At 37.7% G+C, this 18,515-nt stretch overlaps 1 protein-coding gene across 1 annotated transcript; it reads right to left on the bottom strand.

Moving 5' to 3' along the window:
• Positions 1 to 10,877: 10,877 nt before the first annotated feature.
• LOC140145341 (uncharacterized) lies at positions 10,878 to 18,022 on the bottom strand. The gene is made up of 3 exons (XM_072167093.1): positions 17,580 to 18,022; positions 17,035 to 17,251; positions 10,878 to 10,904 (listed from the first exon to the last, which is right to left on the bottom strand). Exons 1-3 carry the CDS (start codon positions 18,020 to 18,022, stop codon positions 10,878 to 10,880), a joined length of 687 nt encoding a protein of 228 aa, XP_072023194.1.
• Positions 18,023 to 18,515: the final 493 nt, after the last annotated feature.

Genomic DNA, 18,515 nt, shown 5'->3' on the forward strand with positions numbered 1-18,515 from the left:
AGTTTTTTTTATGTGTCTTTGAAGATGACTAGAAAGTGGAAAGCATTGCTGACAATATTCACACTGATAGAGTTTCTCTCTTGTGTGAGTTCTGATGTGACGTTTAAGATTACCAGATTGTGTAAAACATTTTTTACAATACTCGCACTGATAGGGTTTCTCTTTAGTGTGAGTTTTAGTGTATGATTTACAGCAAAGTGTCTCTCTAGTCTTTTTGTTTCTGGCAGCATTAACATATTTGATCATATGTTTGTCATAGTGACCTTTCAACCTATTCAGAGAATAGAGGTAGATTCCACAAAATTTACAAGTCAATGGTTTTAAAACTCTTACATTCATTTTAAATGTGGTCAATATTTTGTCTTGTGGTAGATTTAAATATCATTCGATATTCAGCAGGGACCAAGTCAGTTCTTTCCCGTCTTCAGTAAAGAATCGGACAAGACAAATCAGGGTTGGTACATGTACCTCACTGTATCCTGGTGATGATCGAATGTACTGCAGACTGACTAATAATAATCACAGCATCTGAAAGATAAAGAATATCATCATATTCTAAAATTATAACTTGTCTGTATGGAATTCGTCAAGGCCCATATCACTGGAAACCTATGGCTACATAATGTTTATGTACAAAATATTTCTTGCAGATTAATTCGTTTAGCAAAGATATCGTGAAATTTGAATTTCGTTCTGGTGCACCAGAACGAAATTACAACGCATTGTCTATGGAGCAGTGTAATACACATAATCATGCATAACTTCATGAACGCATAAAATCGGAATCAACTGAAATTTTGGGAATAGGTTTTTTTCGTGGTTATCTAATGAAAAATGACATAAATAGAAGATGCTAGGATCACGAAATACTCCTTTAATAGATATCAAAGATTTTGATTGGAAGATTAATACCAAAACCTAAGGAGGGATAAAATGCAGATGAACGTTTTGTGGGTCTTTCTAAGGGGCTGTGCAATAATTATGAGCCCACGTTCATGGGGCACCTTTTCAATATATTACAGTATAATAAACAGTATGGATTGGAGACACTTTTAACATTTTCTAATATTTACCATATAACCAATTATTAAAAATAACAAAAAATATTAAAATTTTGAGCTCACTCTTAGCCTACAATCAAGATTCTGAATGCTTAGACTTCAAGTTGTGCCAAGTCTTAGAATTTTGTGACTACAATTGTAAGAAAATATGCAAATTTGCATGTTTTTAAGCCTATTTTCCTTCAAATTGTCCAAATTGCCAGTTAGAACTAAGGGATTAGGATCTTAATTTGCCAGAACAATTATTTTTTTCCAAAAAATGAGTGCTGTATTTTGCTGGAATACGGATTAAATCGCAGCTCCTACACCGTTTATCCTCTTGGTTCCTTTTTGTTAATATTTTTACAAAATAATTCCACCAATCAAATAAAATTTTAATTCCAAAATTTTGAAAGGATGATCAGGGTGTCAAATGTGCCTAAACTGATGCAATTGGAAATCGAATAGTTCTCCAACAGCAAGGTAAACCTGAAAAAGGGGAGTAACAACAAACTTTTTATGTGACACATGAGCGACTGGAATCCCCTTCATAGTTCACAGTTGATGAATCTAAACCATTCTGTGTCCAAGAATAAATTGTACTTAGTATAGGTCAAGCAGTGGCGGTGCCAGGAATTTTTGGGGGGGCATTGGGGGTGTAAAGTGAATTGAGGTCAAGAAAAGAATATCGTATTTAGGTCTTTCAATGTGAAGTGAAATCAGTTTAGCTGCTTAAGGGATCTGGAATGAGCGTTTTGACAGTATTTTTGGTGGGACATGAGAGCACATCAGACATATCGAATTGCATTCTGAATACAAAGAATGTCTTTCTGAAATCAAATAATTTTCATTTTTTGAAATTCATGATATAATACAAATTTTATGACAAATTATTAAAATTTGATATTTTTCACATTTTTGATATATAACAGTCCTCGAAGTAAATTTGTATAAATCTAATGACATATTCTAAAGTGTATGTAGCTGGGAGGAAAAGCCGACGATCAATTGAAAATTTTGACCTTTCATATTGAAGATATGGATTTTTTTCCCAAAAAGGCCTAATTTTTTTTGGTGTTTTGGGGAAAAAATCCATATCTTCAATACGAAACGTCAAAATTTTCAATTGATCATCGCCTTTTCATCCCACCTACATACACCTTAAAGTTTAAATCATCAGATTTATAAAGTTTACTTCGAGTACTGTTAAATATCAAAAATATCAATTTGTGTATTATATTGCGAATTTCAAAAAATCAAAATTATTTGATATCAGAAGGACATTCTTCGGATTCAAAATGCAATTCGATATGTCTGATGTGCTCTAATGTCCCACAATAAATACTGTCCAAACGTTCATACCCCACCCCTTAAAGCAATGTGTGATTTGCATAAGAAATAGATTCCTATTTAAATGTTAGTTTAGTTTTCACTGATAGCTACTGATCGCATTGCCACCTTTTAATTTCGAGCCAGACAAATGAGGTAAAACAATGAAAATTGGTATTTCATTCCAGCGCCTACAATGCGTGTATTTTAGCTCGCCGATCATGATTATCGGGAACTTCACGCAGCTGATGGGATTCAAACAAAACGAATAGAAGACGAATAGCGATATACACACAGTTTATGCGTCAAGTCGACGTACAGTGCCTACAATGCGTGTATAATCTCTCCAATCGTATTACCGTATTTCGTCAAATAGTCGCCCCCCTCAAATAAACGCCCCCCACCACTTTTTTCAACCAAGATGTTTCAAAAATGCTGATATTTCCATGCTATCTTGTGTAGTAAGCTTACCAAGTTGCGCACATGGTTGATAATAGCGTCAATAATTGGCGAAAATCTGGAGCAGAAACCCGAAGTGAGCCAGAAGTCAGTGTTTCTAGTTCATAGTTCGTCATTTTAGCGTGTGTTTTTAGTTTACCTAATGATTTTATCGGGAATTATCGTTCTAAAATTGACCTTGAATAAACGCCCCCCTTGGGAAAATGTAACGCCCCGTTTATTTGACGAAATACAGTATTTTTCATGATTATTGCCGAGCTATGTGCAGCTGACGGGATGTACAGTTTATACGGTACGTCACTTATTCAATGGTTCACTATACACACGCAGGCAACATATTTATTCAGCACTCGTCGGTTTTATTACAAATGTTTAATAAATTTACTGTAATTAAAGCACTTCAGGCTTAGTCTTTCAAATATCATTTATGTACACCAATGGTCATTACAATGGTGCAAAAAGTAGAAATTCAAAAATAATTGAGGCGTTGCTGTGGAGTAAATTTACACATTATGGCTTTAAGTCTATGTGACCAGCCCATTTTGTGTGGCATATGGGCCAAGATTTTTTTGGCAGGCGGAAAGGGGGGCAAGCAGTATTTCTACATTTTACATTTACGGGGCACCTTTAGACCATTTAAAGTTTGCACATTGGGAACCAAAAAATTTGGCATGTGCAAAGGGGGGCAAAGTTTTTTGGGGGCAGGCCAAGATGGGGGAGCAAGCAATTTTTGGCAGGCCTAAAGGGGGTGAACAATTTTTGGCGAGCAATTTGAAAATTTTACCCATTTATGATGTTGTTTCTTTACAAATTCCCAATATTTTTTGCATCCAAATGTATTGGGAACTTTCATGATTGCATATTATCATTTTGGAACACAACAATATGATCACAACAAATCAGCACTAACTGAGCACTGCAAATTACTTAAGGGACCGTTCACAAACGTTTGTTAGGGGGCCTGATGCAAAAAGGGGGCCCTGAAAATGTTGACCCTCCTAAGGGGGCCCTGAAAAAAAGACTTTATATGCTTTTCTATGCTATGGGGTTGACCCATAATTTTCATGTCAAAAAGGGGGGGGGCCTGAAATTTTTGAGGTCAGTAAAGGGCCCCGAAAATTTTTTTGCAATGAAATTTTTTTGCATCAGGCCCCCCCTTACAAGTGTTTGTGAACGGTCCCTAAGGTATCCAGACCCGGTATCCAGATCTTTAGGCTGTCGTTTTCAGCTAAACATCCATTTGCTCGAGAAACACTAGCAACGAATTTGCTCATGGATGCCCTTGTTGCGTTAGAGAATATGCTCGAACAAACATCCAACAGTATCACTTTCGCCCTGATTTCCAAGGGTATTAGAAGGTAGGCCTATATAAATTGGAATGCTGCGGTCCATGATGTAATGATATTAAAACGGACTTTCATTATTCTCAATTATGCCATGGTTAAATGCACATGAAATTTTTGTTCAATAATTGGTTTAAACTTTTTTGACCCCCCCTTCCAAAAGTAGTCAAACTTTTTTGTTCCCCCCCCCCTTTGAAGACCTAAAACTTTTTTACCCCTCCATTTTCACAGCCCCCCACACACACACACGTACTAAAGTATTTATGAACACTCCCGAAAAACTACACAACATAACAATGACATAAGCACCTTATCATGCTCTAAATAGCAGACGTCTGGCAACCCCGGGGGGTTCTTCGAAAAAAAAAATTACGGGGATGTGCCACGCTGACTTTCGGATGCTGACTTTCTCTATACCTACTTTTTGCTGTTTTTGCCACCCATCAGTATACCAATTTTTCACACCCAAAAAGCACCCAAATTTGCCCTAATTGGGCGCTTTTATGGGCACTTTTGCCCAAATGCGCCCAGGTAGACATGTCCACATTCCTTATTATAGAGGGCGACATTCAATCCAAAAAGTTTGGACCACAGTAGCTCACAGTCAATGGCTTAACTGTGTAATCCCCATAGGGAAATACAAAAATTTGAAATTTGGACACCAGAAACTTGACGACGTAGTCTAAAATGTGCCGGTACTTTATCCTTGATACAGAAGTCAGCATGCAGTGAAAGTTAAATTTCATAAAATAAAATCGCCTTTGTGTAAAATGGATCGCCGTGGTGAAAAATGATGCATTACATGCTTTTTTTGTACAGTAAGTAGGTATGCCAGGTGAATTCAAATTTGCCATCAAACTGCATCATTTTATATATCATATTAAAGCCCTTGGGTAAAGAAAGCCAACACTGAAAACCTTTTGTCATAGCACTTTCCGTAGCAAAGTTACATCTTGTCAAAGATTGACTTTCATCAAAAAGATTCTGCTAGCAAAATTCCCCAAAACAGCATTACGGGGTGTTTCTAGATCTTAGTCTCATGACGATAGCACCTTTTTTAATGGAACTGCTATCAAAATCTCTCTGAAATTCCATGTGCGAGTCTCATCACCAAAAAAAATCATATATTTGGGTCAAGTGAAGTATAGACAACATATTTATGAAGGTTTCCTTCTTAAAAAGCTTCTTTTTAATTTCAATGTAAATTTGTATTGCCGGTTTAGGCCATTTTGACTGACTAACAAATGTGTTAACTGAGGTTTCCCTGTGATACCTACAGTAAGTCATTGTAAGGCATTGTCAATAATGGTCGCAGAAAAGTGCAGTTTTTTAAAAACAGACATTTGCCCATAACTTCGCTAATTTTTGACCTACAGACATGGTTGACCCCTCATTTTTTAAGTTAAATAATCACCTTTTTAAACAAAATAATTTCCATGTGAAATATCCTACTTGAAAATTTTGTGAACATGCCTAGCCCAGGCGCATTGATCATTGTGATCTCCACTGATGAAAACCCACCCATCGATATACCAAAATTGCTGAAAAGGTACCCCAAAACCGTGGCACATCCCCGTATAACGTATACCTTCGGTATACCTTCAACCAGGGAGAACCCCCTCCGGGCTGGCAGTGGCAACAGACATGATGACGTTCAATAAGCTTACCAGAAAAAAATTTAATGACGTCCAACCATGATGATGAATGCAGTTAATGATGATCAAATCTATTTCCTACCGTACGACAAAAGATGGGGTCGACATTTCTTGCAAGTTACCACAAAAATGAGCAACAAACTGCTTCAGGAAAACTTGACGTGTGTACGCGAGAAGACAAAGCCAAGAAGCAGGGCACACCACCTCAATGACTTCGGCAAAATATTTCCCTAAAATATCGCAAAGTAGTTTGATTGACAGATTTCACCCATTCACCTCTGACCTCGATCACAAACATGGCTGCGCCCAGTGGGACATTCACACACACACAAAATGCAATACACACGATAGTTGTGAAAATCAATCGCATTATTTGCCTCGTTTACCGACGTGCTTTGACAAGTTTGCAATAGGTTGTATCGGAGAAGCAAATAATAAGATGGACTAAGGACAAATATTGCCACGGACATCGAATCCCGCATCGAATAGACGGCGAAAACATGACGAGATATCGAGATTTGTTCCATTGACTACCATGTACTGCACTGCCCGTATGTTTTCATATGCATCAATTGATCATACCTTTGTCTGTGTGTACAGCTAGCTGAGCATGCTGTATGTTGGATTGTGTTGCTTGTTGTGTACACGACTCTGCAAGGTGGGTTTCTTTTATATAACCAATATTATAATATTTACACTTTTTACAGTAATTTCTTGGCCAAACTGGAACACTATAAACGCTATACTAAAATGCAGAAAACCTTTGACGAGCGCGTATTGTAAGGATACATCGCGTCTATATACTGCGTTGCACGCACTTGTCTCTGGTTGGCTGCTAAGGCGATATGTTGTTGCTGAGTGGAAATTTATGAATGAACTGTGCGCCGTACGCGTTGTTAGCGACGAATTTGCAACATCACGGTAGTCGCGCTCGTAAAAGGTTTGCTGCATTTTAGTATAGTGGCTCCGCGATAAACACACACGAATATAGCGTGGTACAGAAGAAAGCATACACGCCTTACATTGCATTACACGCTTAATGCGCTACAAGGGCGCATTAGCGCACATGTTCCAGTTTGGCCAAGAAAATACTGTAAATATTATAGTCTAAGTCTACCGTTCACAAACACTTGTTAGGGGGCATGATGCAAAAAGGGTGGCCCTGAATTTTTTTGACCCTCTCTAAGGGGGGCTGGGGGACCAGGTGATGACCACAAATTTTCTTGGAAAAATTTAGTTTATATGCTTTTCTATGGGGTTGACCCATAATTTTCATGTCAAAAAGGAAGGTCCCTGGAATTTTCGAGGTCTGTAAAGTCCCCCTTACAAGTGTTTGTGAGCGGTCCTTTACATTTAATTATTTGGTTTAAAAAGGTGATGATTTAACTCAAAAATGAGGGGTCTTGCCACCATGTCTGTATATCAAAAATTAGCTAAGTTTATGGGCAATTGACTGTTTTCAAATTCTGCATATTTCTGCAGCCATCATTGACATAGGGGCTGTGCAATAATTATGAACCGGGGATTTCCAAGCGGCTCGCCAAAAATCACTTGCCCCCCCCCTTCTTGCCCATAAAATTTGCTTCCCCCTCTCGGCCTGCCAAAAATTCTTTGCCCCCCTTATGTATGCCAAATTTTTGGGATCCCAATTTACAAACCTCAAATGGTCTAGATATATGTTGCGGCGCTGCGATGAAGGAACATTTACGTATTTAAGCGTTTCCATCCTGTTTTCCATAAGCCTTTTATTTAAAAAGCGCCCCATGAGCGTGTGCCAAAAATCGTTTGCCCTCCCTCTTGGCTTGCCAAAATTGCTTGCCCGCCACCCCTCTCTGCTCGCCAAACATTTCTTGCCCTCCCCCCCAATTTTATCCTCCCCAGGGCTCATAATTATTGCACAGCCCTTACTCAGTTACTGTACAAAAATTTATTCTGCAACCTACTACAGGAATTTTTAATAAATCGTGGCAATGTGATTTTCAATTTTAAAAGCGAGTGCATCCGAGTTAAAAGAATGAAACTAAAAGCATCGCTGGATGCTGTCCATGGTAAAAGGCAGTCTATAATCCTGATACATGGATAATAATTTGTAATTTATCATTGGCTAATATTATTTTACATTTTATTTTATTCTCATTTCCAGGTGCAGTAGAACAACTGAGAATAATGGCGCAATTCTTGAAAGACCGAAAAGATAATGATTTGGAAGTGAACAGCTGGCATCTGTAAACTATCTGTTGCATGCATTTAAAACTCTCCCAACATGCTGCTGGACCAATAAAGTCAACAATTTAATTTTTTGAAGAAAAATCTTATCTGGAGGTTTAACATTTTAAAAGAAATTAAATACTTGCATAGCAATACATGTTGTGCATAAACTAACTACATGCGATGCAGTAGTAATTTAGTAAATATGAACTCCAATTATAAAAACAATAAGGACCTCAAAAAGTGACACTGACAAGTGATGCCTACAAGTACAATGCAGAGTTCCTTGTAGACTGTAAATTATAGCACAGAATGATTGGAAATGTTCAATGTGCAGGCATTTTTATTTGGTTCGCCTCAAGTTCGGTAGGCCTAATGACATCAATGTCTTTTCGCGGTTGTGCCATTACAAACCAACTAAGGCTCTCACCAATTCTGAGTTCCCGCCTGTTCTTGGCCTACATGTACCCGGTTCAAAGTACCTGAAAATGGCAATTTTTTTTTTACAAAATTTGAAAAAATAACCTGGCAGTTAACCTGGCCTTAAATTACTCAGGTGTTATTCGAGGTTGGAAACCAGAGAAATACTGCTATATAAAAAAAAATTAAAAATTGGATGAAGTTGTACATTTTAATTACTTTTGCTTCTATTGAACAGCTAGCAATGCATACTAATTCAATGTGTCCCTGCCTGTTCAATAGAAGCAAAAGTTGTTTTTTTTCTTTTTTTTTTCTCGCAAATTAAATCAGGTACCGGTACCCAAGTACATACGGTAATTACCTGTTAGTTGAGAGCCCTAAAACCAACATTGTACATGTGCGCTCTCGCAATGAACTTTACTGAGTCTTGATTCAATACTCCACCCCGGACTCCACCCGGCCCAAAAATTTTGCACCAACGTCACTACCGAACTTGAGTCAAACTAGGGTTCCGGTGGGTGTGTGTGTGTGGGGGGAGGGTGGCAGTGATGGGTAAGGTGTACCTTCATTCCAATAATGATGCAAATATGATGAGTATCCACTTCAAGGGTTTAAGTCCAGAAGGCCCCAATTGCAATAGCTGCCATGTAGACATTTCAGTAATTTTTGCATTATGTAGTGTACATATCTAATATATGACACCTGGCAGCTATTGCAGATAGGGCCTTCTGGTCCTAAATCTTCGACTTGTAAATGCTTTATTATTGGCAGACAAACTATTTCTTTCATGAAGACTAGCATTGGCAGGTGTCAGTCAATACTAGTCTTTTGTGAAAGTACCATATTAAGTAGGGCTTGAATTGCAGTGAGGCCACCAAGGCCATTGCCTGCCCTATTTCAGTTTCGACCTTGGTTCCCCATATCTTTGTCATTTTCAAGGCATTCTTCATCACTTGTTGGCCTTGGTGCCCTTGCTAGTCTTTTGAGAAATTGGGAAGGCTTGTGTGCAGGCCTCGAATTTCAATGTGCTTTTTTTTGGGGGGGGCACCCATTTTCCAGCCCCCCCCCCCCCCAAAAAAAAAACATTGAAATTTGAGGCCTACACTAAGCCTTCCCAAAAACTAGTGACTGCCAATAGACAAACAAATGATCTTTTTGTACTTGCAATTCATTACTAAAGTTATTTTTACACTATATAAAAAAGACTATATAAATATACACTATATAAAAAAGTTCATGAAAAAAACACAACAAGAAAGCATGGTGAATACGGCTGGTATGTAGTTTTGATCACAGTTTATTTTGAGATTTGTAAGAAATTTAAAAAAATAAAAAGCACTATTTTTTTAATTAAAAAAGTATGAAGTTCTGTGTTTGCTTGTGTTTGGCATCAATAAACAATCAAACCAAAATAGTTCATCACACCTACTAAATAATTTTTTACTAGCCTTTACTATTGTGTGATGGAAGAAGATCACGGTATCCAGTATCGTTCCTACAAATTCCTCAATCAGTCTACTAGTGATTGTAATCAGAGACAAGTCCAAAATTGGATTAAAACATTTAAATGAAATTTAACTGAATTCTAATCTATTATTAAACACTTGAAAATGTGCCTGCAATCTTATTGGTTCTTACCCGTGTGATACGACATGATATCACACGGGTCAGCTGCTGCGCATCGACGCCGATAGGCGTACTACGCTATTTGAATCAATTGGGCGCATAGCAACAATGGGACTGATCGATTTTACGCCCTAGGTATAATGCCTTGCAAAAAGTAGGATTTAATTTGATTAAAATTTGTAATTCTTTTGATATTTTTATTTGAATTGAAGTGTTTAAGAATGAGGTTAAAGGTATTGTTTTAGCGCTGTCGGTCATCTATCATCTCATATAACACGGGCGACATCATTATTTTTGTTTTACTTAAAAAATGATGTAAGCCCGTGTATATAAAACGATAGATGCACTCCAGCGATTAAAAACAATACCTTTATTCTCTAATTAGAAACATTCAATCTAGAATTCAATCTAATTCGATTTTTAAAATCGCTTTGATTTTTAAAATCCAATTCGATTCAATCTAATTTGATTTTAATTTAAGGGGTTAAAAATCAATCTAAGCAATTTTAATCCCTTCAATTAAAATTGAATTAAATTATATTCTAATCTGTCTAGATTGAATATTTCTAATACTAGATCTGAATAATTTTTACACATTCCATTACACCTAATTTATGAGTCCCGACTTTTAATACTAGTATTGTTCTTCAATTAGCAACATAGTGAAGTGCGTTTCTGAACTCCGTTATTTCAGTCCTTTGTTTTGTCTGCCTCTGCTGCAAAAAGCGACATGGAATGGCTCACAGGGGCATTGGTCAATGGTGACTGGCAGTTGGTTGTTACTTGTACAGTAGCTCTCATCTTTTGGCAGGCCTGAACGGGGTCTGTAAAGGAAAATAGGATTTTAGAAAATTTGTTAGGGTAGAGCTGGGACAGTGGCACAATACCTCCAGCATGTTACAGCAGCTTCGTTTGAAATCCTTGCCCCCACTCACACTTCCCCAAATGAACACATTCTTCAATAAAAAATCAGCATTTCCCCAGCCCCCTTTGGTGGTGGTGGCAGATTTACCCCCAGCTACATGTAACTGTTCTCTTGATTGCGGAAGTCTAGTTTAGTCACTGGAGAATGTTACCCCACCCCCCCTGTGGTGTGGTGTCATTGAGCACTGAGTGATTTCATTTATGGGGCAAATTATTAACCCCCCTAGTTGGTCGCACACCACAGGGTTCATTTAGGTGTCATATTTGGGAACGTTCAAAGAATGCCCAAAGAAAAATTGCCGGGGGGCTTTAAAATTTCACCTTAATTTTTCTTGTAGAACATTATTACACTATTTTCTATAGGGTTGACATTCATTAATCATGGCCAAAAGGGGCCCTGAAATTAATATTAGGTCTGAAAGTGGGGCCCTGAAAAATATTTCCGACCCCGAAGCTGAGAGGGGGGCAAATGATTTTGGCACACGTTCTTGGGCGCCTTTTAAATAAAACGCTCTAAAAGGCTTAGGAAAACCGTGCGGAAACGCTTAAATATGCCAATTTTCCTGCTTGCTGCATTACGCAACATGTAGGCATATTTTAAGGTTTGCAAATTGGGATCCCAAAAGTTTGGCATGTGCAAAAGGAGGGGGGTTAAGTTTTTTTTTTGGCGGGCCAAGTGATTTTGGCATGCCGTGGGGGGGCAAGCAATTTTTGGCAAGCCGTTTGGAAATTCCCCCCCTGCAGGGAGCTCATAATTATTGCACAACCCCTAAATGCAGTTTTAAAAATATTTAACAAGCAAAAAATTACACGTTACAGTAGTAGTATAAATACATACTTCATCAAAGAGGTAAACAAATCAAGTGTTTTGTATTTTGAAGGTGGTTAGGGGCTGGCATTTTCTTGGAAGGGGGGTCCCAAAAATACAAGGGGTCATAGAATTTTCAGACTAAAAATAGGGGGTTATAATTTTGTTAACACCCAAAAGTAGGGAGGTTATAGAATTATTAAGGGCTGGTGACTCAAAATTTTAGCGCGCTACGCGCGCATTCTTTCACTTCACAATCGAAATGTGCGTACAATCTATGCAAAATGTTTGCGTGCAGCGCCTTATTTTACACTTACAATAAAAATTTTAACACGCTCAATGCACTTTCTTCACTATAAAGTTTTGGTGCGTGCCGCGCCTTAGCTTGTCTTGAGTCTGTGTCTGTGGAAGGGGGGGGGGGTCATAAAATTTTTCAACCAAATTTAGGGGGTCGTTAAAAATTTTGCCTGCGATAGGGGGGTCATAAATTTCTCCGGTCACCGACATATTTGGGACCCCCCCCATTTCCGAAGAAAATGCCAGCCCTAAGCCCCTTATGTGTGGGAATTCTCTTAACTAAAATCTAAGTTAAGGGGTGGTGCAATAATTATGTGTACCCCAGGGGTGAATTCTCAAAATGGTCTGCCAAAAATCGCTTGCCCCCCTGGCCGTGCCAAAAATCTTTGCCCCCCCCCTTTCGGCGTGCCAAAAACCTTTGCCCCCCCTTTTGATGTGCCAAAAAATCTTTGCCCCACCCCCCTTACACATGCAAGATTTTGGGGAACCCGAATTTAAAACCTTAAATTGCCTTATCATATAGTCTGGCCTTGTGACAGGGAAATTTTGCATATTTGAGCGTATTCCTAACGTTTTCCTATGCCTTTTAGGGCGTAATATAGAAACGGTGCCCAAATATCTGTGTCAAAATTGCTTGCCCCCCCTTTTCGACCTGCCAAAAATCACTTGACCCCCCCTTTTGACCTGCCAAAAAATGCTTGCCCCCCCTTTTGGCCTGCCAAAAACAAAAATCTTTGCCCCCCCTATAATCCCCTGTCCCCCAGGGTGCACATAATTATTGCACCACCCCTAACAGGTTTGGACGTTTTCTTTTGTAATGAAGACATTTGATATAAATAAAAAAACACTCGTTGGGAGACACTCAGTGATAAAGTGCATTTTAGGGTATGAACTCGTGAAAATACTATCTCAACAATGCCGAATTCCACAGTCTTGCACTACTGGCGAAGGGAACAGAATCCGAAACCGCGGACAAATACCTCGTAATTGTTACACTTGTAAGGCCAAAATTTCCATTCTTAACTATTTAAATGGAAAAAGAGAGTGTATACCACACATGGACGAGTCGATTTACGAGAAAAATTTACAAAATATTGTTGTATAATGCCGAGACTAAAGTTTAGCCTAGCCGAAAGCTTGAGATTCCCATTGAGTTTAATACGAACCTGTCGATTCAATTGACCATTATACCAAAAACATGCCCACATTTCAACTCGATTTTCTACCAAACTGGTAGTAGATCTCCTACAATTGTTTTATATTACATAAATGAAAGTGTTATTTACCTAATATATCCATTTCAGTCGAGATCTACGACTGGAATTCCTGTAATTCGTTGCCAAATATTGGTAATTTCCTCATTTTGCACCACACAAAGCAATGGAAAACGTTACTTCCGGGTCGCCGAGAAGGAAGGAAAAGTAGGCGGGGCTTGTGAGAAAAACTTCTAGAATCGTTTGAGCCTGGTTTGAGCCGGGACGGTAGAAACACCGAGTGCATTAAAAGTAACGAACCCAATGTGGTGGTGTGGAAGCAGGGTGCACTACACTAAATCCTTCCGCATTTGGTGTAACCCTTCCAAGTTCCGGTAAAAATAGCACCTATGCGAAATATATCGGCGTCCCGAGGGAACCAAATTTGAGTGACTCTTGGTTGTTTTGATTAAAAAGATAGAATAGGAACTCAACATTACATATCTGTTCAGAAAATTTTCTGAATCGAATGTGCATGGGTAATAGGCCCTCGGAACAATATCATGGCCGGAACTGGTAAGGAGGCGAGCGTGTCGGCTGAAATTCGGGATGGCGCTGTTCAGGAGTTCGTATCTCTCAAGTTTGTCTTAACTTGTCCCAAAAATTAAATTTAAATAAAAGTTTAATCTCAATGGGACGATTTCAATGGGACGATTATTTAGTGGTGTGTGCCCAGCAGGCCGACGAAGGGCGCACACCACTAAATAATTGCCCCATTGAAATACGTGTAAAAAGGCCGGTTTTCTTTGTCATTTTGATGCCTTTTGGGCGAGTCTTGAGATATTTTATGATAACCAGTCGCTTGCAAATCGATGAAAGTTTAACATACGTTTCAATATATGGGTTGTCTTCCACCTCGTTTTCCCGCTACGAGGCTGTGAAAAGCGCCCTCGTTGTTTTTGACATGCTCTACTCCCCATTTCATTCCAGAAAAATACAGAACTAATTTTTTGGATTAAAAACATCAAGTTCTGCCAAATGAAAAATAGCTCAATCCTAATCATTCATTTAGTCCCTACCTGGAGATAATAGAAAAGGCTTACTATTTTACCAATTTCTTGCAAAATTAGCCAAATGCATTTTCAGCATGTTTTCTGACAATCGAGTCTCAAAAATCAAAGACTTGGAACAAGTCAAAGCATTCAAAATTTTGCCAAAAGCATGCATTTTCGGCATGTTTTCTGACAATCGAGTCACAAAAATCAAAGACTTGGAACAATTACTAGTAGTCAGAAACTAGTCTTAGTAGGCCTATAAGTCTTTGAGCTTGATTGTCACAGCATACGAAAAACACCCTAAAATCGCATGTTTTTGGCCCTTATTTCCAAAAATTTACCAAATATCAAAATTTAACTTTTATTAGTGGTGGGTTATAGAATGATGATGCTTCAAATTTCTTAGGGAACCAGCTTATTTGATGCAGTATGATCTCCTGAGCATTTTGACACCATTTTCATCCGAATCGGCCAAAAAATGAGAAGGTGCCGCCCAAAATAAGTATTTGGACAGGGGGGGTCTGTTCGGGGTCTGAAAATCAATATTTTCATCAACAAGCATTATTATATATGCCTGATTCTGTGAAATAAAAAAATATTATCCTGTTTTGCCAAATGAAACATAGCTAAATCCTAATCCTTTAGTTAGTCCTAACTGGTAATAAAAGTAAAATTTTAATAATTGGCCAATTTCTTGAAAAAAGAGCCAAAAACATGCATTTTTGTCATGTTTTCTGACAATCGAGTCACAAAAATCAAAGACTTGGAACAAGTCTACGCATTCAAAATCGTGAGTAGATGCCGCAATTTTGCTCTAATTCCCACTTTTTTGTGTTACTTTAATTAAATAATGGGTTATAAAAATGAAACATGACTAAAACCTAGAATGCATAAACTGAAATTAGTAAAAATATTAAAATTTTACTTTTATTGCCAGTTAGGACTAACTAAATGATTAGGATTTAGCTATGTTTCATTTGACAAAACAGGATAAAAAAAAATTTTATCCCAAAAAATTAGTGCTGTATTTTTCTGGAATAGGGAATAGATTGCGCAATGTATTTTTGACAATATTCACACTCTCTTTAGTGCGAGTTCTGATGTGATATTAAGAGCGCCGGATAGTGCAAAGCATTTTTTGTTCATGCCAGGGAACATTAAAACCCCGGTTAAAACCGTTTGCACCCACATCTCATATGCACAGTTTGTCCCCTACATACCATGTGCCTTGAATAGCTATTGTAAGCCACCAAACCTGTGGTTAAGAGGCTAGGAAATCATTCCTAATATCCCATACCCTCGTTTGTATGCCTTTATCTAATCCTGCTCCCCATGACGAGGACAATTTAGCACATTCAGAGAGACTGCTTAGTGTAGGGAATTTTTAGCCTTTTTTATTAAACATGTTTACAATTGGCTTATAGCAATCACATGCTGACAATACATTATCATATTATAACATTTTCAAACAAAATAGATTAGCATTTATTTGCCATAAAATGTAGCTTTTACTGTCAGATATATCCCTTTTATTTTTGAGCCGAACAACTACGGCAAAGCAAAGAAAATTGAAATTTACTACCAGCACACATGTCGCCAATACGTACCACTCCTTCGGTCATGTTGTGGTATGACCCTTTGTTGTGTATATCACCGTTCCTCACGCCGTGTACGTACTGTATGTTATGAACATCGTGTATGCGTTCGACTAATAATTCCATCGTAATAATAAAGCGCCGGTTCCGGCGTTTTATTCAAAATCTCGGATTTTGACAAAACTACAGCACCAAGAGTCTTGATTTTTGCAGGGTATATTGGTTGAATAAAGTACAATTTAATCGTGTAAAAAAAGGAATTTTAACAATTCAGTGAAGGCGTCTTCCTCAGCAAATGTTATAATATGGCTTTAATTGAACCACTTCCTGATTAAACACTGTTAGTTAAATTGGTTGTTTATTAACTCTTGTAATAACCAAGCAATGGGTGGATAAACATATCCAATGTTATATTTTCTGTTACAAAATAATAATTGGTGTGCATATAAAAAGCTGGGATATGCTGACAAAAACTATAGCAAGACCATGTAGTGCAATGTGTTTACTTTAGTGATACAATGTATTGGCATCTAGCATCTAAAACTTTTCAACAAACATGCAGTGTTCCTGAAACACATTAGGCGATTTGCTTCCAAATAAAACTTCTTTTAAAAAGGAATGGGGTGTCGAATGGGAAATAGCATCTGATGGGCTGATACAGTGGACATTTTGATGTAAGTTTGTGGCTTAAAAACCTAATTTATGCATAATGAGGTTTTTTGAAAATTATTTTCCAGAGTCAAGATGCAAGTATCATTTATGCCTCAAATCACTTATTTATTGTTAAATCAGTGCAGAGTAGGTTAGTATCTGTGGGTTAGTATAATAATATTGAAAGTTAGACCAAAGTAGAGAACTATACACCTGATCCGTGAACTTTGTCTTTTTAAAGACAAATTCTTGTTACAATTATTCACACTGATTCGATTTCTCTTTTTTGTGAGTTACGATGTGTCTAGTGAGACCACTATTTCGTGTAAAGCATTTTTGACAATACTCACACTGATAGGGTTTCTCTTTGATGTGAGTTCTGATGTGTCGGAGTTTCACAGGCTCTGCAAAACGTTTTTGACAATATTCACACTGATAGGGTTTCTCTTTGGTGTGAGTTGTGATGTGGTATTTAAGAGAATGAGATAGTGTAAAGCATTTTGACAATATTCGCACTGATAGGGTTTCTCTTTAGTGTGAGTTCTGGTGTGTCTTTTGAGATGGCTACTTTGTGCATAGCTTTTCTCACAATACTCACACTGATATCGTTTCTCGTTGGTGTGAGTGCTGATGTGTCTCTTAAGATTACTTTGGTGTGCAAAACAGTTTTGACAATATTCACACTGATAGGGTTTTTCTTTAGTGTGAATTTTGATGTGATGTTTAAGAGCACTAGATACTACAAAGCATTTTTGACAATATTCACACTGATAGGTGTTCTCTTTTGTGTGAGTTTTGATATGATTTTTAAGAGTACTAGATTGCGTAAAGCATTTTTGACAATATTCACACTGATAGGGTTTCTCTTTAGTGTGAGTCCGGATATGCAATTTGAGATGCCAACTTAAAGCAAAACATTTCTACCAATACTCGCACTGGTAAGGGTTCTCTTTAGTGTGAGTCCGGATAAAAATGCAATTTGAGATGCCAACTTAAAGCAAAACATTTCTGACAATACTCGCACTGGTAAGGTTTCTCTTTTGTGTGAGTTCTGATGTGTCTTCTGAGATGACTACTTCGTGTAAAACATTTCTGACAATACTCGCACTGGTAAGGTTTCTCTTTTGTGTGAGTTTTGATGTGTCTTCTGAGATGACTACTTCGTGTAAAACATTTCTGACAATACTCACACTGATAGGGGTTATCTTTAGTGTTAGTGTGTCCTTTTAGATTGCCAGAAGGTGCAAAATATTTCTGACGATATTTACACCAAAAAAGTACCTCTCTAGTCTTTTTGTTTCTAGTAGCTTTAACATATTTGATCATATGTCTGTCAATGTGGTCTTTAAACCTATTCAAAGAATCGAGGTAGATGCCACAAAATCCACAAGTAAATGGTTTTAAAAGTCTTACATTCATATCAAGTGTGTTCAGCAGTGTCTTGTTGTATTGTATGATGGACAGAGTCAATTCATTAAAGGTATCTCCACTAAAGAATCGGATAAGAAAATCAGAGTTGGCACCTAACTATATCCAGGTCGCGACTTGTGATTGTAGAATTATACTGCAGATTGACAAATAATCACAGCATCTGAAAGATAAAGAATAACATTTTGATCATAATTAACTAACTTGTCTGTATGGAATTCATAAAGGCCCATTTAGACATGCGGTGTATATCAAAGAAACATCCAGTGGAGTGCCCCAAGGTTCTATAGTTGGACCAAATCATTTATCTTTAGATGTATACAGGACATACAGCTGGTCGAATCCAACGAAAAGTGTACACGACATGTTCAGGGCCATAACTTAAAAGTATTAATCAATTGGCATTCGTTTTTGTATTGTGTTTATTCGCCTTGATCATACGCTTCGCGCCATATATAATAAGACCCCCTTCTGTGAAAAACTT

The sequence above is a fragment of the Amphiura filiformis genome, unplaced genomic scaffold (genome assembly GCF_039555335.1).
Source record: "Amphiura filiformis unplaced genomic scaffold, Afil_fr2py scaffold_227, whole genome shotgun sequence".
NCBI lineage: Eukaryota > Metazoa > Echinodermata > Ophiuroidea > Amphilepidida > Amphiuridae > Amphiura > Amphiura filiformis.

Bases quoted from the DNA above. Each gene is read 5' to 3' on its own strand.
- LOC140145341 (XM_072167093.1), bottom strand. From the start codon at position 18,022: ATGAATGTAAGACTTTTAAAACCATTTACTTGTGGATTTTGTGGCATC. The intron at 17,252-17,579 runs GCATTTTTATCC...TGCACACCAAAG, and splicing joins TTAAGTTGGCATCTCAAATT to TAATCTTAAGAGACACATCA. The intron at 10,905-17,034 runs GTGAATATTGTC...TTTCCTTTACAG, and splicing joins CAAAGAGAAACCCTATCAGT to ACCCCGTTCAGGCCTGCCAA.